The 21404-nt window shown below is 40.4% G+C and overlaps 1 protein-coding gene across 5 annotated transcripts in view; it reads left to right on the plus strand.

Annotated features, from left to right (window-relative positions):
- The window catches only part of LOC120793081 (neuronal cell adhesion molecule-like), a 77113-nt gene that overhangs the window by 35561 nt on the left and 20148 nt on the right, over nucleotides 1–21404 (plus strand). For 3 of the 5 annotated variants that reach the window (XM_040132761.1, XM_040132760.1, XM_040132763.1), the window contains exons 2-7: nucleotides 16625–16800; nucleotides 17810–17821; nucleotides 18400–18505; nucleotides 19142–19335; nucleotides 19736–19858; nucleotides 21115–21285. In XM_040132761.1, coding sequence (XP_039988695.1) covers nucleotides 16716–16800; nucleotides 17810–17821; nucleotides 18400–18505; nucleotides 19142–19335; nucleotides 19736–19858; nucleotides 21115–21285 — 691 coding nt within the window. In that variant the 5' untranslated portion in view covers nucleotides 16625–16715. The remainder of the gene's footprint in view (nucleotides 1–16624; nucleotides 16801–17809; nucleotides 17822–18399; nucleotides 18506–19141; nucleotides 19336–19735; nucleotides 19859–21114; nucleotides 21286–21404) is intronic. The other 2 variants (XM_040132762.1, XM_040132764.1) reach the window with 1 other exon arrangement.

Genomic DNA, 21404 nt, shown 5'->3' on the forward strand with positions numbered 1-21404 from the left:
TTTTTCCCTCTATTGTGACACCGTGAAGCTGAAAGTGAAAACTTGGAGGTTAACGTGCTGACTCTCATTTGATTGTGTTTGCACCCTTATTAAGTGCATGTTGCACACTGTGTGAACAGCAGCACACCTAACCCTGTTCAGAGCCCCAATTTTAACAAAGTGCTGCAGGGACAGCAATCCTCAACCCACAGAAAAGGCAACCAAGGTGTTTTATGGCCAAACTCTTGATTGTCCAATTCAGTCACCTGACCCCAGGCCAGCTGATCATGTGTTTCACTTGCTGAAGACCAGACTGAGGGCAAAAATCCCCTGACTCATGCAAGAAGTGCAGATGGCTGCAGTACAGGCCTGGCAGAACAACACCAGGAAAGATGCCAGATATTTATTAACTGTTTATTCCAATTTGGGTCTTATATTTTTAATACTTGTTATTTCAGCCATTGTTTGTATCAATATTGATAATACTGTGCTTATCAAAGTAATTGCTGAGTTTTGGGATCATGCTAGCATTGGTACAGGGAAAGTCAGTGTTTACAACTGACAATAATCGTGCAATGATTTCAGTATTTAGCCTTTATCTACGAAATACGTTCTGCTAACCTGAGGGTTTAGCTAAACCTGTATCATCATCTATTGCTCATGTTTCTTACCATGTCTGACTTATCTATAGCAATGTCACCACGAAACCAGAATTTCTCTTTTAATTTGTCCAAATATATTTTCTCTCCTAAAAATTGAGAGGCTTTATTTAAAAATGGTTGTAATTCCTACACTAAAAGCTGGACCGTGAGCCACTGACTCTCTCACAAATGATCCCCTTTCCATTAATGCCAATGCATGTGGTTAGGAAAAAGTGATATAATGCAGCAGCAGTTCCCGAGATCAAACGAGTTGCAGACGAGTAGAGGGATTCGTACGCACACAGAGGGCCCCTGGGCTGCTCCCAGCGCATGTCGTTTCAGATGAATGCGTCAAGAAATTTCACAGGTGTCTCTTTGAGATGTGCCTGACAATTCGTCAACAGTTCCCTGTGTCAACACTTCTGTCTGCGCATTGTTATGTTTTATGAGCTGCTGTATTCGAGAAAGAGGCTGTATGTGGATGTGGATTGAGTGGATGTGTTGTGTGTTTTTCAAAACACCTGTGGTTGTGTGGTTGAAGAGATGGGAAGTTGCTGGGAGACACAGCTAGTGTCTGTAAAGGAGGACATGGATAAACTAATAGACGAACAGATGGATACAAAGACAGTGAGGGAGAGACAGAGGCTGAGTGATGTGAAGGAGCTTGAGAAGGCCACTCCTGAGGGGCTTCTGCTCTCCTTCTCCATCTTCCAGTGTTGTGGAGAAAGTCAACTTCTTGCAAATCTGACTCACTAACTGCGAAGCAGACAGCCCTTAGAGTCAGAGGAGATACTGTTCTATAACTTGTGCTGCATCTCCATCTTTTCCCAACTCCTGTCTCCTTTCACCTGGACAGCCTTCCTCTAGGCCTCAGTCTGCCTTCACTACTTGTCCTGTCTGTGCAGTTATCTGGTCGGGCCTTGTAGGGTTTTCTCATTTGCACTGCTGAAGGTGGGTTTTTTCAGTGCTCTATAGCGGGGTCAAAAAGTCTGGGACCACTTTCCCGTTCAGACTTTTGGACCTCACTGTATCATCTGTCTGTTTCCCATTGCAACAAGTAAATTAATCTTTTAATTTCATTTTTTATCCAGCTGTTTGCAATGCAGTCATCTTATTTCAGTATACTGTACTGCCATACAAAGGCAAATCACAGTAAGTACATATTCGGTTATAATTTAGTTACGACCAGAACCTGATTTTTTTCTCTTTTTTTTTTTCTTTCTTTTTTTTTTTTTGGAAAAACAAAACAAAACAAAACAAAAAAACCCCACTAATGTAACATTTGTAGGAACAACAAATAAAAAAAAAAATTAAAAATCGAACCACAGTTACTGCACTCGAGCTAGTTGAAGCTACAGCTAACCTAAGCTAAAGCTAATTTATTGACTTTTTTCCTCAGTTTCTATAATTCAACCATCAGTTTTGATGCTCTGATATCTTACATTTACTTTTGGTGGAATAATAATCCAAAAAACTCATTAAATTAAGGTTTTACAATTTATATAGAGCACACTTTGGTTCAACAGCCTTCAAACTTTCTGTCATCTTCAACATTTCTGTAGTTACTGCCTTTATAAAGTGTAGTCAACGGGAATTCCGTGGAATTTCGAATTTATGGGCAGACATTTTGGAGAATATGCTAAATTACTCTATTGCTGAGTGTTACATGAGAAGGTTGGTCAATTTCATGTCCGTACGCTATGTGAAGATGGCTTATCTTAGCATAAAGACTGGAAGCTGGGGGAAACGGCTAGCCTGGCTCTGTCCAAGGAATATGTCCAGCGCATGAGTCCATGGTAGGCCACGATTTTTCATTTTTACATTTTGGTTTTTATTCAGATTCAATAAAAATAAGAATCAGCTAACATAAAGACTGAGAGCATGGGAAACAGCCAGCCTATTCTGGCACATTTAACTGTGTACAGATAACTGTCCAAAGGTATCAGAGTCTACCTATTCCTATACATATGGGCTAGAACTATTGTTATTTATTTATTTGTTTGTTTATTTTTTGACAAGGTCAGGTAAACTGCTTCCCTCGGCTTCCATTCCTTATGCTAAGCTAAACTAAGCTAGGATAAACTAAGCTAAGACAAGCTAATCATCTCCTGGTTCTAGCTTCATACTTAATACAGACATGAGAGTAGTATCAATCTTTTGATCTAACTTTCAAATAGAAAGCAAATAAGTGTATTTTCAAAAATACACTTTTTCTTGTTTCTAAGATGTTGCTCTTAATCAAACAAATCCGCGGGTAGCTGCATTTCTCACTTGAACTAAAGAAAAAATATATTCTCACAGAATACTTGACTTTCCTAAGAGGATAGGCATTTTTTTGGAAAAGAGGAGCATGTAGTCCACTCGCCCTTAATGTTTTTATTCTTTATTTAGACAGGGAGAAAGTAGTAGAGTAAATATGGCCCGTAGCTGCTGCATGTGGTTAAAATCCTGACCATGTAACTGCCCTAAAGCATAATTTCTTTTTTTACATACCTTAATTGTCAATACAAAAATCCCTATCTCAGTACAGAATTATTTTCTATGCATAATTAAATGTCTTTTTGTCTCATCTTTTTTCTTGAAACTACTCTGAATCCATCTTTACACTGTGGATGATTTCCAAAGGTCTGTTTAGTCTGATTCTGAGCATTGACGTGGCTTCCGGATAAAGAAGATTGTCCTCACACCATCATAAGCTGGTGGGATCTATCTGTTTGGAAGGGCTTCTAAGAAGCCAAATGATTTATGTGGCTGTTAGGCGTGGGTCCTGGTCCAAGGCCAAGTCTATCTGCTCATCAGTATAAACAGCCTACTCCCTAGGTGTTGTGGTGGAATACAAATGGCTGAATTTAGATGTAACCCCTGATTCACCTGCATCTCAGCCAATTCTAATGAGAAATCTCTCTCCGTACCTGTGGAAAGAGAGAGAGAGAGAGTAAAGGAATGAGTATTTGAAACATGAGAGCCAACTAGAGTAGCAAGCTATATTATATACAGACTTTTGTCTGTGGATTTCTACTGCTTGGTAAATTACATCAAGCCTCTTGATATCTACTGATATGTTTGTTTGTTTTGTTTGTGTGTTTGTTTGATTCTAGATTTATTTTCCACACTAGTGGATGGTGAATGATTCAATTAGTAAATGACAAAATAAGTTTGACATGACTGAAAATTTGCATCTCTGCGCATTCATGATTGCAGTTGGTGTTTTTTGCATTTTATGGAATCTGTATCCAGAATAAAATCCACTTCTTGAATCTAAATCCTTTCCGTCTCCCTATCGAATACCCTTAGATTTAGCGTTCAGTAATTTTAAAAGACAAAAGTTCTAAATAATTGAAAGCCTCAACACTACTTTGGTGCACCTTTTATCGACATCCTCTGTTGCTATTGTTGTACGTGCAAGCCAGAAAACGTCCACCTTTATCATTCTTAAAGCCTTTTTTCACCACAGACATTTCATAGCAGGAAAAACACCAGTCTAGTTTATAACATTAATAACAGTGCCACTCCCATTTGGTGTGTCATGTCCAGGACTCTGATATTGTGCTTGCTGGCATATTGGGATGCTTAAATGGAAAGGAGCCATTGTTAATGTTATTAGTAACACCTGTAACGTTGAAGTTCAAGCTTATAAGTACAGTTCACGTCAACATCCAAGTCATAATAACAACTGAGAAGCTAAGATTTTTATTGCAAGCTTTTACTTTATTTTAATCAATATGTCCGACTTGGAGCTACCGTATAGAAAAGTAAACAAGACAATGATGCCACATATCAGCCAAAATCTGTCATTTAAGGTAATTAAACCAAAATTTAATTTATGGGGTGCTATATTGTCAATTAACGGAACTTTTTTTACCTTCACACAACCAAATCTATACTTATATCTAAGTCGTAAACATGGAACTCTTTAACATCTCTACCTTCCATCAGATGTGCTGTGTAGATGGATTAAAAAGAGGTCCAATCAGCCAGAGGAAGCACAAACATCAGTTTGTGTATTCAAGGTTTAAATATCAATACTTATATCAAAGTAACTAAAATTGTTTTTTGTTTTTTTTCTGTTTACATATTTGATAATAAGCTACAGTAAATGATTACCTTAATGTTTTGAACACAGTCTTTCGCAATTTAAATGAATAGAGAAGATAAAAGATTTGATGCGAGTAATTAGTTTATAATCCTATTGAATCCAGATATTTTTAACAACTTGTTGAAGGATCCAAAATGTTCCTGTTCCAGATTGTTCCTGATTAAGTTCAAAAAATGGCCCAAATTGCCAATTTTCTTTAGGCAGAGTTGTTGTAAGGGTGCTTTGTGTTAAGACAACATTTAACATTGGAGAGGTTTGCCTTCTACTAAATGAAAAAAGGTTTTGTTAGAAAAACATGTTTATATTTCTTAAAGTCAGTATCAAAAAGTATGGTTTTGGTATAGAGAAACCCAGATATTGTGTCAGCGCTACCAGCAGTAAAATTCAAATGATACCCAGAACACAAATGTTACCGAAACATGAGTGAACATAAAATGCATATATCCATTCTTCATGTGTAGACAGAGCAGGGTGAGGTGGATTCGGTGCAGATACTGCACCGTTATCTGTCAGAGCAGTAATTATTTCTGCTGTCATTTTCCACCCCAGGGGCACAAACAAACTGGAACACCCCAGGTCTCCTTCCCTGGAGGTGAGTCTCTCACACCTCGTCCAGCCCTGCCGTTTCCACCTCCCAGTGCTCACCTGTCCTATACCAGCACTGAGAGATAGATGCAGTCGGAAAAAAACCCACAAGGTCCACTACAGCCTCACCCAGGCATTATCCAGCACTCAGCAGACACTTCTCCTGCATTAGTGGCCAGTCTCATCCCGTCAAACACAGACACAGGACAGAGGCTGTTAGCGGAAGCTGGGCAGAGTGTTAGTGTTAAATGGGAGCAATGTTTCCTCCGGAATCACCGTTTGAGGAATGAGGGCTGATGGAATAGTTCTTGTCGGGGCCATTATTTCTGATGGAGTCGGACAATCTGTAAGAATGGAGCACTGTTTCATCTGAGCTCTGACGCCCTCTCGGCAAAAACTACCAAACCCACTCCAAACACTCAAACTCTCCGAATGATGGATGTAATAGGGAAAATCTCTAAACTATAACACTACCAAGTGTTTTTTCTTTTTCCGTTTTAACTCGCTGCTATGTCTTCAACTAAACTTGTGAAGAGAGTTTTACAGCTCATAAAGGGACTTCCTTTATGATAAAGCTAAGTCCTTCATTAGTATCATTAATACTCATTAGCTAACATTTGACTCATCTGGACCCATGAGACAGATTGAAACATGTTCACACTGAGCTTTGATGAAGTGCCAACAGTCACCATCACTCAGTCACCACCGGGGAGTTTTCGTCCTATTCTTTAAGCTTCAGAATTCTCTCTTTGATTTCATTGAAAAAATTCTTCAATGGGGTCATCCAATTCCTTCCTAACAAAAAATATTTCCCTTCGCTTAAGGGTGATGTGTTTTACTCTATTTCATTTTTTTGGCAAAATATCACTAGTTTCTCAATCTCAGATGTTAATCAGATCAAACTCTATCAAGAGTCTTTGGATGGGGAAGATTTAAAATGAAAATTCACGGCGCCACTCTTCAATTCAAATGCAGTCAGAGGAGTTTACTCAGGGCTATCTTTGATGAATTGTTCACTTCCCCCATGAGCTGTTTGTTGAGTTTAGCATATGAAAACCTGCCTCGAGAAATAGAGTGGCCACAGCTCAAGCTCGTGTAATCAAGGCTCACTCAGACTTGGCTGAGAGAGGATTTTTAATTGGTCCGAGTGGAACAAACATTATTTTCACATTAAGCAACATTTCTGCATGACTTGTGGTGTATTTTAGTTTACCGCAGGTCATGTGTTAATTATAATCTACAGGATTCGGTTGTCATACACTGACAGGTTGGCGAAAAGGCGTGTATGTGTGTACAGTTGTGTCTTGTTTACATTAACTTCTACTGTGTCACTGTTTCTGCATTTATAAAGTGATTATGCAAGTGATGGAAATAAGTCAGAACCAAAAGTGCCACTTCAAAGTAGTGCTTAAACTATTAATCAGTTAACTCATCAGTCAACTTTCAGAATATAGCTGAAAACAGCTGACATACGCCAAAATAAAGATGTCAGTTCAAAGTATTGCTGAAATCATAAGTCGTTCATCAATTTGTGGCTCAACAATTTTGATAATAGATTAATAGTTATATCATTTGTCAAGCAAAAAATTCCAAACATTTGTTGGCTCAAGCTTCACAAAGGTGTCGTTTTTTCTTTATTTCGTCAACAAAACCACAAAAAAATTAGATCAAATTGAAAAAGTTGTATATGAAAACCAACACTATCACGAGAGGTTTTACAGTTTTCATCGAGGAATAAAACTAAATGGCAGCATATGTCCAGCTTAACAGAAAATACTATTGTATAGAGTGAAAATACAAGTGATGGAAATATCTCAAAAAGTGTCACTTTAATTTAGTGCTGGAAAGATTAGTCAAGTAATTAATTAGTCAGTCTTCAGAATAGAAATCACTAACAACTAACTAGTGATTCATTACTTCAATCATTTAAATAATATATCCAGCTTCTCAAATATGAAGATTTGTTGCTTTTTTTGTACAAACAAGACTGCAGGTGAATAAAGGATGAGATCTATGATAGTTTTCATCAACAAATAAAAACACAACATGTGCATGCACCTGTGTCATCACACATTGGTGGTCCTGACTGGTACAATAAAATATCTCTTCTTTAGAAGTTTCTCCACTTAACTTGTTGCACTAATACACAGGATTTTGTGTTATCTCTCACTTGATCAAAATTTTGACATATTAATCAATATTAAAAATAATCATTTGAAGCAGCTTCACTCCAAAGCATTGGAACTTTCATTGTGTAAACATAACGTATGGATCCCCTTGAGTCTTTATGAGAAAAAAAAAAAAAAATTCTATTTTTAAAACCTTGTTTAGCATTTTGGAAGGGTTAACTCCTGATTGCGGCTTCCATTAAAAAAAAAAAAGGCCTTGATTTGATTTTCTCACACTTTGAAAGGACTATTGTTTGTGTCCTCTGTGTCTGAAATTGGATGGTGAGTCTCTTTGGAGAGCAGTGGAGGGGAAATGATTTGTATTCACCTGCCGTATCTGAATAGAGCTGAGGAGGGGCTGAGAGAGAGGGGGGGGGGCAACTACATAGTGCTTCCTTTATGTGATAATGGATTGCTCTGACATTCACACACATTGTGGTGTGGTGTGTCTATCAGTCAATACTCACTAACTCGTGGGATGAATGGCAAATTTTAAACAGATGCCATTAAATAACTGTCTTGTAGTGACACAGTAGGTGACAGAGTTATGTATTACGTCTCTCTTTTACGTCAAACCACCAACTGCACTACCACATGCAACATATGTGTCTTCGGGAGATGGGAAATGAGAAATCCCTTTTCTCATTTTCTACCTTTCTTGTTTCTTTTTTTCTTTTTTCTTTTTTTTTTTTTACGTAACTGCACTCTCTTTTATTGGCCCAGCTGGACTACTGGATTCTTCAGTGTGTTGCACAAAAGAGACAAAGTGGAACCGGGGACGGGCAGTAATGAGCAACTCCTCTTACAGTGTTACATATAGACCGGCCACGGTGTGGGGAAGCCTTCTGGAGACAATGGAGGGTTTTGAGAGGTCTGGAGCCCTCTGAAGCCCCTCTTTGATTGAATTTCTTGGCACTGGGATCCAGTATTGGGGATGATTGTGGAGTGGGAGCTGTGGATTCAGGGAGGGGGTGAGGACCCTCCTCTGCGTTGACCTTTCACAGACACAGGTGGGGTAGAGTGGAAGGGGCTGGTGGAGGAGGCGGAGGGGAGCGGCAGGAGAGGCCTATTGTGGTGCTCTGTGAATGTAGAGGTGGCTCTCAATAACACTAGACCTCGCTGCCTCTGTCCACCTGCCGGGGATTTTCTCACCACTACTTTTTCGCTGGTAAATTGCAAGTTCTGATAACACACAGTGGTAACAGATTGCTCCAATCCACAGTCAGTGTTCACGCCTTCTAATTTGATGTTGTCAGAGGATTTTGCTAGACAACTGCTAGCACAATTTGCTCTTTTTTAGCCATGCAAGCCTCATGGCTCTAGGGATGGGAATGTCGCTCAGCTGGTCGGTCAGTTAGTCGTTACCATGAAATTTTGTACAGACATTTATAATCCCCAGAAGATGAATCCCACAGAAATTGGTGATTCCCAGACCTTTCCCAATATTTTCCACCATGAGGTTCACATTGGTGGTTTTTGTGGTGAAATATCTCAAAGCGGCATCATCTTGTCAAATTTCCAGTTTATCCAATACTTTGATTTGTGGCCATATACCTGCAAAACTAATGACATTCCCATCAGCCTCACCTGTAGGCTACTTGTTTTTATTGCTATTTAGCAAATGTTAGCAGGCTAAAATGCTAAACTAAGATAGTAAAGAGGGTAAACATTATACCTGCTAAGCAGCAGCATGTTAGCATTGTCATTTCGAGCATGCTAGCATGCTGATGTGAGCATTTAGCTCAACAGCCTCATAGTGAATTTTGTTTGATCTCTTTTACTTTATTTAATTGCTCTGAATTTTATCTTTTTATTTGTGAATGAATTCAATGAATGTCCTGGCCTCAGGACAGAGGTTGTCCTCAATAAGACTAGAACTCAGTGACTCTGTCCAACTGCTACTTTCTCACTAGCAAATTACATGTTCTGGTAACACGCAGTGGTAAGAGATTGTTCCACTGCACAGTCAGTGTTCACGCTTTGTTATCTGATGTTGTCGGCGGATTTTGCTAGACTGAATGGTACCGTACAAAGCATGCAGAGCTCTAAATGACCCATTGCTCCCTGCCTGCCTGCACTGTATCAGCACAATTCAAATTCCACCAGTGGAGTGTTTATTATATAGTAGTGCTTTTCTAGAAAGGCCTGGTTGCATTAACTGTTGACTGGGAGCAATCATATATAAACACTGTTTCTCTGTGTTCCCCTGGCTGACATGGCCCACAGGAATTCATTTGGTACAAAACATCACGGCTGCCAGATTTTGTGTCTTTGGGGTGAACATTTCAGCACTGCCTGTCTCACACAAGACTCTTTTTGTTGCATCCCTAAGCTTAAAGTAAACTCCACATATTGGCGTCATCTTGCGAGACCCTTCAAATGTGGAGTAAGCCATCCGGTTCGGACATGGTGGCAAACTGAGATTCTAAACATACCTCTTTTGTTTGGCTCGGTGGAGGTTGAGGCATTTTTAAGGGCTGAGCAGATGTCAAGTGTACAGTTTCTCTCCAAGGTTACTTATGAGATGACAAATGGGTCTGGGCCCCTTTGTCCCCTTTTTTTCCCATATGTCTGTGTTTGATGAGAGGGTTGACATCTTTTTGTCGGCATGGAGATCTGAGAGCAGGGGGGGATTGCCATGGATACAGAGTGCCCTTTTGGAGTGCAGTTTTGAGTGGCTCTGCTCTGCTTAAAAGTGTATGGAGAGTCCCTATATTTAGTTATAAAACATTTTTCTATATTTGTCAAACTATAAGCCTTATGGATTAAATTGTATAACTATTATAACAGTATTTGTCTATGGGTCCACGTATGCATGGATGTTTCTGTGTGCTGTCTCAAAGGATTTGCTTGTTCGCCCACAGCAGATTGGTTTTATGTTGATTACTTTCTCAGAGCTGTTATGTTTCTGTAGCTAAAGTGTGTCTTGTGATGTTGTATGCCGAGGATTTTGAAAGTCCTTTTAGCTATTCAGAAGGCTAGTCGGCATGCATTCCTCCCACTCTCTTGCATTTGCTCATGATAATGAACCTCTGCTCAGCATATGAACGGCCTCACCCATAACACTCTCATCTGGCAGGGCAAGCGCACTCGAGCTCCATCTTCAATGTCTGACGTCCTACACTGACCCATACACTGTGAACACATATAAACAAGGAGGAGGATGCATATGCAAATGGATGTATGGGAGTATGAATTCACACACACATGAGCAGGACTGCTGGGGGATATTGACACATCCTCTCTTAAGCAGTAATTACAGTGTGGAGATCAGCTATCAAATAAAGGTCAAGTTCAGATCTACAGTTGCTCATTCAGCCTTGTGCTTCCCCTCCTGATCTAATTTTAATGAATGCTTTTTAAAAGTGCCCCTCCCAGCTCCCTTAATTCTCCAGTAATGAGCTACTGTACAAGTCCCGGTGTCAGACAAGTCTACAGATGTGTTTTGGAGACTTCACTTTCTGCAAACTTGCTGCCATTGCTACTTCGAATGATTCAAAGCTTTTTGCGATGTTTTGAGGAAGTGAAAAGATCTAAAGACCTCCAATTTGCCAACAGCAATTTTCCTGAGGAGAAAGGGAGGGCTTCATAGATCCATCCCAATCATGAGAAGCCTCTCAGAGGGAGCGCTGGCATAATGCAAGGACGTGACTCACCGACACTACGTTATATTTAGCTGGTCTGCAATGACGAGATGAAAGCAAAACGCTTTTCGCTTCCATTCAGGTTTAAACAGGCAGGGATTTCCTCCTTAACACCGTCGTCCCATCTAGTTGGGCTGCTTCCATCTGCATGCTAAAGAGGAGCCCCCTCTCAGAGGTGCCGGTGCCGGGAATGATTAGCATTTGGCCAGAGAGGACAGAGAGCGAATCCCGCAGTGTTTTTGCCGTGTATGGGGAGCAAGCTTAGTGAATGCCAATGTGCGGCACTCTGTGAAAGGACACGTTGAATTAGCAGCAAATGCCTATTTGCGTTAAGAATTGTGGTAGAATGATAGCTGGGGGAGAAGTATTGGAAGCAACGGACCTTTAAAGAGCGACAGAGATTTAATATTACACTTTCATAAAGTTGGGGACTTAACTGAGGCTGTTTTTTAAAAACATCCTGCCTGGTAAATGCCCTTGTTTTTCAAAAATTGACACAGCTAGTTTGTAACACAGGAGATCTGTTTAAAAACCTGTAGTCTCTAAGCCCAAACGGGGGTTAATGTTTATGATGTGTAAAACTGGTGGAGTGTGTCTTTAGCATGCCATAGATGGGAGTTTATAAGTAGTAAATGTACATAGACAAAACCTTAGATTTATAAATAAAGTGGATCACATGTCCAAGTATCAAAACCAGTTTAGTTTTAGTTCTTGCAGTATTCATCCAAAAAGAGAGAAAAGAAGAGGATATGAACAACAACACATTTACAGTGGATGAGATGAATTAAAGATCCTCACTTTGTCTGGTGTCATACAATATAGATGAAAGGGCCAAGGCGGGTTTTTGAGCTGCGGGGTCTCCCAAACAACAGGACCCCAGTTCATATGTTAAATACACCAATTATTTGCATACGGTCCCCCAATTATAAAAGCTAATGAGAAGATTATGGGAAACACACGCTGATGCCAGCCCACGGAATTTCCATTGTGATCCTGTAGCTGCAAATAAAAGGCCTGTGAGTGGTATTAGCCAAAGCCAGTGAGCATTCAACCTCATACATCGTGGCTATAGTTCACTGCTAATGCCTGTCAGCTACATTTGCTTTGATTTCCATAAAGCAATCAAAGTTAGCTGCTAAATGTTGCAAATTTAATCTTTCTTTCAGCTTTTGTTTAAAATAACAACAGAGGCCTATTAAGCAGAGTGATAACTTTGTTTTACATTCAAATCCAAATGATTGTGACTTTCTAAACGTTGTTTGAAGGACTGTCTCACTATCTTCTACAGGGGCGCCTTTGAAGTGACCTCCAACTCCCCCATAGATATTTGATGGCTAAGAGATGTGGGCACGCGGCCCTAGGCGCGAATAGCAGGCAGTGACATCCTGAGCTGCAGCAGGAGCAGCCGGCAGCCTCAGAAAAATAAACTCTTCCAACCGTATCCATTTTCTCATCACCACCTTCCTGAGTGCCGAGCCATTCTCATCATTATACCCTCACATTCAACCGTCTGCAGGGGATCCCTGCTGCTCCATTAAGGCCATACGGAGGCTCACAAACCCCTGATTGCATGAGCCATCAGTAGCACCGATTATGGGAGTTAATTAGGGTGCTTGGCATGAGAGAGAGACTTGTCTTTCATCATAGATGTTAAAACCGTACGCTACTGATGCAACAGCAGTGATTCTGTTAGTATTGCATCACTATTGTGTGGCACAGACAATGACAATATCTTTTTCTAGTGGTTAGCATAAAGCATATGTTCTGTCGCTGTATAGGAAATTCAGTTGGGCTTTTTTCCCAGCTGACTGTGCTTCAACTCTCAGTGCTTGTGCCCGTGTCAGCTCCATCTGTGTGCTCAGACATGTCCTGACCCTGACGTTCTGTGGCCGGTGTGCAAGAATGTGTCTTTGCCTGTGTTTTTCTGTGTGTTTGTACAAGTCGCAGTTCGTGCTACGTCTTTGACACGTGCACAAAACCAATTAGTTTTGGGATGGTGAAGTGACTGGCCATGGGAAAATGACGATGGAGTAATTGAAGAGGCTGGCTCAATGAGAAGCCAGACAGCTCAATGCAGCTTTTACACAAGTGCTGAGTGTTTTCTTCACGGTCAGAATTGACAGAGAGAAAAGCAAGTCCAGAGTGATGGTGGTCTTATGTTGTTGTAGACAGTAATTAACATTACAGCCTTTCACTTTGCTGACATTATTTATTTCTGTAGAAACACAACTAGTTAGGTTGTGTTTTGACACTCAATGGTCCTTAACAGTGATTTTGCACATTTCAGTCCATTTAATACAATTCAAACACCGTCTAACCACAATTGTGTTTCAAGTGTGTGTTTTTCCAGTCCTTTCAAGCAGCTATTGACTTGCGTTCATTTCTGCACCATACGAAAATCAATTGAAACTTGCATAACTTGTCATCTATTACTGAAAAAAACAAGTGTGCGTTATTTTTTGTCCAAGTTACATTATTGTTTCATACTAATGCAGTTTAAGTGGAGATTGGTTTAAAAAAACAAAAACAAATACAACTTACAATGTGACTGGGAAAAATTAATGCAAATTTGATGTTTACATTATTAGATGGGTCAAGTAAGTTATAAAAAGTCTTTCGCATCTTAAGGAAATAAATGGAAACCAATGGCTGCCTGGAACATTCAGGAAATTCCACAGGAAAAAATCAAACTCCTTTGCATGCTTTTAAATATCTTTGTCAAATAAAACAAAGAGTCTCTCGTAGTCACAAGCCCACAGAGAATTATCAACTGACTTTGCAGATCCCACAAGCTCTAGGAGCATTTTAGCATCTTTCAGCTCTTTGTTTTGGTTTTATGGCAACTGAAACTTTACTGTTTTGTTTCACTATCACCGCTCTCACCAGGCAGCTGTTTTCAGCCAAAAAAGCTCTGCAAACTCACTGTCCACTACCTGCTCAGCAGCAAACAGCAGACAGACACAGTTAGAGACCAACTGGTGAATATAGTTGAGCATGTAGCGGCTAAAGAGCCAGATATTTCCCCTCAGGAGTTGGTAAAGACCAAAAACAGAACTAAAAAGAGAGGGAATTTTGGACATATTACACAACCCAAAATGAATGCTAATGTAGTTTGAGATGCAGGACTACTTTAACTTTAGCCCAAAATACACTCATTATGCAAGCTTTTGCCTCATACCACATTAGTAAAGTGAAGAGCATGAATACTCCACTACTTAACTGGAATAGCGTAAAATCTGGCTATTTTTAATCATTTTTATGCTCCCTATTCAGTCAGGATGAGAGTACTTTCAGGTCCTGGCGGTTGGTTTATCGTCCTCAGAGTTCCCACTGTCGTCCAACTGTGAGAGGAATGTGAAGGGTTGGCCATGTATGACTGCAGCTCACAGGGATAATTATAGTGCACACAAACAAATGTATACAGGCACACATATACAGTGCACACAGAAAGACACACACGTGCTGACCGGCTGGAACTGAGCTGCTACACCTCATTAAATTGAGAAATGAATCCTGAATGAAGCCCTGGTTCCTTTCCGGATAAGAATCACCATGCTTTCAGGGATTCGCCATAAAATGTACAATTAAGACATCTATTCTCTTGCTGTCACAGGCTTTTTTTTCACCTCACCTGGTGAGGGAGTGTGCATTGCCAAGTTCTAACATAGCAAGTTGAAAATAAACATTAAAGGCGAGAGTGTGATGCAGGTTTTTTCTGCTTAGAACGGGTTCAGCACGCCTGCCTGCAGCCTGCAAATGAGCTTGATGAAATTGCCCCCTCCCTGGATCTTTCTATGTCAAATCCCAAGATGGAGCTGCCTGCTAGTGTACGCAGCAGTGTGATTGGGTGCCCTAGGCGACAATACAACAATACAGGTCTTCCCTTGAAACTTGTAGTGGAAGCTGGGGGCAGCAGACGTTAGCCTTGGTCTCTTCCCAGCTCTCAAGCCAGTACTGAATCATGACTACAGGGCAGCACTAACAAATACATCAGATCCCCAAGGAGGACCAGGCCAGGGTCTGACTGCCTTGCTGTCTAGCCTGTGGTCCCAGACACAGCTTCCACCACCTCATCTGCAGCCCTGACTCACCCCACACCCGAAGGCAGGAGAGCAGTACGCGCAGCTCCACCTTTAATGGGCTTGATTTGATTCTTTCATACAGTAACCGGCAGTAATATCCCAAATTTGATAGTGTGGTTTTCTGATAACGCAGTAAATTAGTCTGCCTGAGCTCTAAATTAAGCTGTGACATTTTAATACTGTGCCAGGGGATGCCTTGGGTGAGACAGGCAGGAGAGCAAGATAAAAACAGGTCAGGCTGCAGTTTTTAAAAGACAGAAAACGGCTCCTCCTCAGTTCTGTTTCCTCATCCTTTGCAAGCTCTGCTCACATTCATATGAAAATAATGAATTATACTGATAATTTCATCGTGACAGATGTGAATCATGCAGATGAATATAAATTATTTTGAGCAAAGTCATTTTGACTCCGTCATTATTATGACTCTGAAGCTTGGATTACGTTCTGGTTTTGATGACTGATGATTTTTAATGTTTAACATTTTGCTCATTATGCCTTTTTAGTTATGTCTCAAAAAGTAATTGCTTCTGGTTGGATAAAGGTATGATATGGCAACACCGAGCTTCCTGGCAACGAGAAAAATCGTGACCTAGTATGTGTAATACATACATATCTATTTTGGTTTCCTGTCTATTTACAATACATCCACCATGCAACATTAGAGCTGTGATGGACGCATAATAGGTTTATATTGTGTAACAAAAGAAAATCCTCACTTAATGACCGATTAATAAGTGGCCAATTAGCCTTTCACCAGTTTTTTTTCAAACCGGCAAACAAGTCATCTCGCTTGAACCCAAACACCCGGTTGAACTTTTACCATCTGTCCCCACTGAATGGTGTCTACCAAGACTTGAGAGATGTAAGATCTGTCCAGTCACACATGGTGTTTCACAAAAACACTCCCGTGAAAGGATGATTGTTCGGTGTCTGAAATCTGACCTCACTGCACATCAGTTTGCTGCTGGCTCAGTCAGTCAGTCAATCAGACGCGATAAAGCTGAGAGTGAAATGGAAAGTGAAGTGAATGTCCCCTTGTCTTGTCCCTTGGCTTGTCATCTCCCGGCCGATGTGATCGACATGGCAGAGAAGTCTAATGGACGACGTGGCCACGGCAGTGATTAGCCAGGCAAAATGAGCCCATGTGGGCCACGCTGGTCCCTACTGGACTGCACTAGATCAAAAAGATAGCTTCCAGCAAACTGCACTGCACGGCAGCTAACATCGATCTATGGCCAGAATTCCAGTATATGTGTCTGTCTCGCTCATTCTCTCTTTGTCTCTTTCCCACCAGCTGATGAACACAAAATAGAACAAACTCAGTATTATGACTGATAGCAACTGGATGTGCTATTCGACCCAGTAATCTCTGCTTCGGTTTCCAACTTCTTATCTCTGACGCTTTTTCTCTTTCTTTCCCTCCCTGTAGTTGTGAGTGTGCACGTGTCTTCAGACTGTGTGACCAGGCAGAGAGGCGGGGCGTCGCTGTATTCGGGGGCAGACCTTCGCGTCACACACCGATGATGGAGAGGAGGAGGATGGGCGCAGCACTGCTGGTGCTGTTAATGGGACACCTCGCCACCGCGCTGGATGTCCCACTAGACCGTAAGGCGACGGAACACACACACACCACACAGCACATTCAAATCCAAGCGAGTGTAAATGGACTGATGTTAGGTGTCAGTTTTGTCTTTACGGAGTTAATTGGTTAGTCGATCAGCAGAAAATTTTAATTCTAAAATGCGAGAGTTTGCTGTTTTTCTTTCACATATTTATCTCAATATTTTCACAAACTCAATATGTTTGGGTTTTCTCATTTTATTTCCCCTCAAGTAGCTTTTAGGTACAAAAAAGATCATTTTGTTCTACACTTTGTGAAAGTATCGCGTTTAGGGCTGCAACTATCTGCAAAATCTCAGAAAAATAGTGAAAAATGACCATTGTAGTTTTCCAGAGCTTGAGACGATGTTTTCAAATTTCTGTTTTTATCTGACCAGTCTGAAACCTGAAGGTATTCGGTTTACTATCATATATGACAAACACATTTTGCAGAGCTGGAACCAGCAAATGTTTTGTATTTTTGCTAGAGATTGAAAATGAAACAATGATTTGATCCTCAAAACAGTTGCAGATTAATTTTCTGTCGATCACCTCATCGTTTCAACTCTACATTTATTCTATCTACTGTATCTATATGTAATTTACTACTAATTTACTTTAACTCTTTGAAATACAGGAATATGACCTTACTAACAGTTCATTTCTTATTATTGGAGGAAACTCTTTGTATTGTTGCACTGGTTTTATGAAGCAAACAGTTAGCCACAGTGTTCCTCGCTTTGACTGATGTGGTGAAGAAAAGAGTTTTCCAGTCTGACCTCCAGCCCCTTCAGCCTGATGTTCCTGTGGTTCTGCTGTAGATCTTCTACATATTGTTTGGTTGGAGCTGTTCAACACTGGAGGCTAGCATTCCTCATCTGGGAACTGGCCTTGTCCAAACCTTGTTCTGAAGCATAAATAATGCAGGAAGAAAATTTTCACCACTAATGTCTGGTTCTCTTTACTGTCACAATTTTTCTTTCTTGTTTGCTGATTCTTGGGGAAAACACTAAAGTTCTGGAAGGATGTAAGTCTCAAAACGGTGTGAATTTACTGCAGAGGTTGTGCTAACAGTTTGTTTTTTAATTTTTTTGCACTATGGGTTATATTTGATCTTTTTGACTATATTTTCGTATGAGATTTTGTCTGTTTTATGTTATAAGATGCTGAGTGTGATTTGGAGTGGACTTGAGTATATTGCATGCAGTGATCCCTTTGTTTCTTGGTTTGCTGTTTTTGTTCTGTGTGTTTCTGCAGCGGTAGAACAATTTTCGTAGAGCAATGTTGCAAACAGCATGCGATCTTAAACCATTTGTTTTTTCATAGCCCATTAGTTATCTCCCCAGCGCTGACAGGAATACATTAAGCATCGGATCATTACAATAAAGTGAAATGTACCTGAGCTTTCTGCATGCCTTTTAGTTGCTATACATGTTATGAGAATTTTTTTGTCTGTCAGCAAACAGCCGTCTGGTTTGAGTCAGTGTGGTAAGTCTGCATGGGACTGGCAATGAGTGCTTGTGTGGTCAATACAGCAACAGATCGAGGCTTAGTTAAGTAGTAAAGGTCATGATTAAAAATCATCCCCTTTCTGATCGCCTTTAGTGCCGCAGCCACCGACCATAACTCACCAGTCCCCCAAGGATTACATCATCGACCCACGAGAGAGCATTATAATCCACTGTGAGGCGAAGGGAAAGCCTCATCCCAGGTACGAACGGTGGTTTAGCATTCATGACGCTGTTAGACGAATTAAAAGTATTCCAGGTGTGGATTCAAGCGCCACCCATCACATTTTTAGGTAAAAGCCTCAGCGGACAGCACGCCTCCAGAAATTCGGTCTAATGTATGATGGGTACAGTTCTGGTTTATTCAAACTTTATAATAAATAAAGATGGTATTTTTATTCATGTACACGCTGGCCTGGCCAGAGGCTGGTTATGGCTTATGCTTTTTAATTTGCTCCAAATTATGCCATCCTCCTTCCTTTACTTATCTTAGTGTAGCACCTGATTTATTTGTTGGCACCAACACTGCCTGCACACATGTTCCTGAATAGCAATTTCTTAGCCCTTAAACTTTACTTCACCCTAATATTAGGGTAATGTTAACCCTAAAACCAAGTCTTACATAACCCTCAAACACCCTTAAAAACTTCCTTAGGTATTATTTGTTAAACTGTTAAAGCTGATCTGCTTCATCAGGAGTGTGTGGGTGGGGTTTGATCAGATTTGATTGGCACTGACTCAGATGTTGCTAAACTCTGATTGGTGATTGGTTAAATAAGATTTCATCACACAATTTGTCATCAAGGAATATTAGCTTATGACACTGTTTTTTCGCTCAGTTTCTCCTGGACGAGAAATGGGACCCACTTTGACATCGACCAGGACCCCAACGTGATCATGAGGCCCCACTCTGGGACCCTGGTGGTGGACATTAGCAGAGAGAAGGCTGAACATTATGAGGGGGTGTACCAGTGCACAGCAAGAAACAAACACGGAACCGCTGTTTCTAACAACATTGTCGTGCGACAGTCCAGTAAGTGCAGTTCATTCCATCATAATATTTCTATCTTTTCGTTTTTCTCTTCTTCCATTTTCTGAATACCATGCATATCTCACATCATATAAATTCAATTCCTTTCTTTTTTTTCCCTAACAATTAAGTTGCATTTTCCATCTTAAGAGTACTCCTGAAAGGTAACGGTGCATGTAGAAAGCAGCATGTTTTATTTAACAGGACATAATAGTGGATAGAGATGAATATCCCTTCGTATTTTTCCTCTAACATATTGTTATTCAGTTAGACATTATCCTTTCTACCTTGCCTCTTCACCTCTTTCATCGTGTCAGCAACAGTCCGTTCGCAACCTACTTTTCATGTCAAATTATGAGGCTCCTCATCCACTGATGTGCCTTTCCTTTTCCAACCAATCCAGGGTCCCCCTTGTGGTCAAAGGAGAAAATCAAGCCAATCGTCGTTCAGGAGGGCGTGTCCTTGGTGCTGCCATGTCGACCCCCAGCTGGCCTGCCCCCTCCCATAATATTCTGGATGGACAATAGTGAGCACTTCAGACATTGAGGATTTTTTTTTTTTGCTTCACATGCACATGACAATTGAACACATTATATGAAATACTGTTGCCGACAAAAATGACTTCATCCCAGATGTCTGTCCATGCGTCAAAAGATGTCTGCTTTCAGAAATTCCTCGTCAGTGTTTTTTTTTTAGAACCACAGACAGTAAATTTAACTCCTTTCCTACAAATCATATAAACTGTACTTTGCAAGGCCTAATTTGTGGCATTTTAGCATAAACATACCGATACCACTTCATTTTTTAGACATGAATTTAAACATCATTTGTACTATTTGTGGCATAGAACCATGGGTTTTATGGGAAATGTGTAGCAAACAACCACTGTGCCACTGCCATTCATAAGTTATCGTCTCTCTGCTTTTATTCTGTATATTTATTGTACACATGTATTGTTAGACTTGGTATCACACTTTATTAGGCATTAGATATTCATTTTAAAGGGTCAGTTCATCCTCATAAAAAAAAAAGCAAACTTGTGTTACCTCTAGTGGTATCTAGCGACACAAACTGTGCCTTAGTTGACAGAACAATCTCACCACAAGGACCATTCAGTGGCTGTTATAGAGCTTTTGATCATATCACACAATCTTCTTCAGTAGGAGTTTCCCACTTGTCATGAAAATGTAGATGTTCAAATTTCCACTTTTCTAAGTAATTTAGAAACTACTCTTCCGTGTCGACTCAAAAATTGAGATTAAAAGTTCATTCTTGCCCATGAAAACAGCAGTTGCAAGAAACGGTCTCACCGCCAGGTCCACTAAGTACCTTTTGATTGTAGCGTATCTACTTTTTCATCAGAACTGGGCGACTCCATCTGCTGAGGAAGATTTTGTGATATGAATGAAAGCTCCCGAGCAGCTACTGAGTGGACCTGGTGATGAAATTGTTTAGTCAGCAGCTTGCTTTAATTTCTTAAGGTTTTGACCTTTCTGCCTCTGAGATTTATGCTTCCACTTCAGTACTCTGGGAAGAAAAATTTCTTCCCAGAGACAGTGTCCCTGTTACTTTGGATAATCCAGAGAATACACTGTGAACGGGGTGTATTTGCAGTGGAGAAAATTATTCCAATTAAAACTTAAGAATTGTAAGGTTTTTATTGTTTTTTTTGTTTTTTAATAATAATTTGGATTAATTTGCCCTTTAAAGAAGGCAGCACATAATAACTTTAACCAGTACATATTTAAACTTTAGAATATTTTAAATTGCTGTACATTTCAGACTTCCAGAGGCTGCCTCAGAGCAGCAGGGTGTCCCAGTCCCTGAACGGAGACCTTTACTTCTCTAACATACTCCGAGAGGATTCCAGGAACGACTACATCTGCTACGCCCGCTTCCCACACACACAAACCATCCAGCAAAAACAACCCATCACCGTCAAGGTCCTCAACCGTAAGTCTGACTCTGTGTGTGTGTGTGTTTGAGGAGAAGAAAGCGCTGAAACCCACTCAAGGTGTAATGAGCTAACATGACTGGGACGAATAGAGTGACAGAGTTTGTGCGTTTGTATG

The sequence above is a fragment of the Xiphias gladius genome, chromosome 8, assembly GCF_016859285.1.
Source record: "Xiphias gladius isolate SHS-SW01 ecotype Sanya breed wild chromosome 8, ASM1685928v1, whole genome shotgun sequence".
NCBI classification, from domain to species: Eukaryota; Metazoa; Chordata; class Actinopteri; order Istiophoriformes; family Xiphiidae; genus Xiphias; species Xiphias gladius.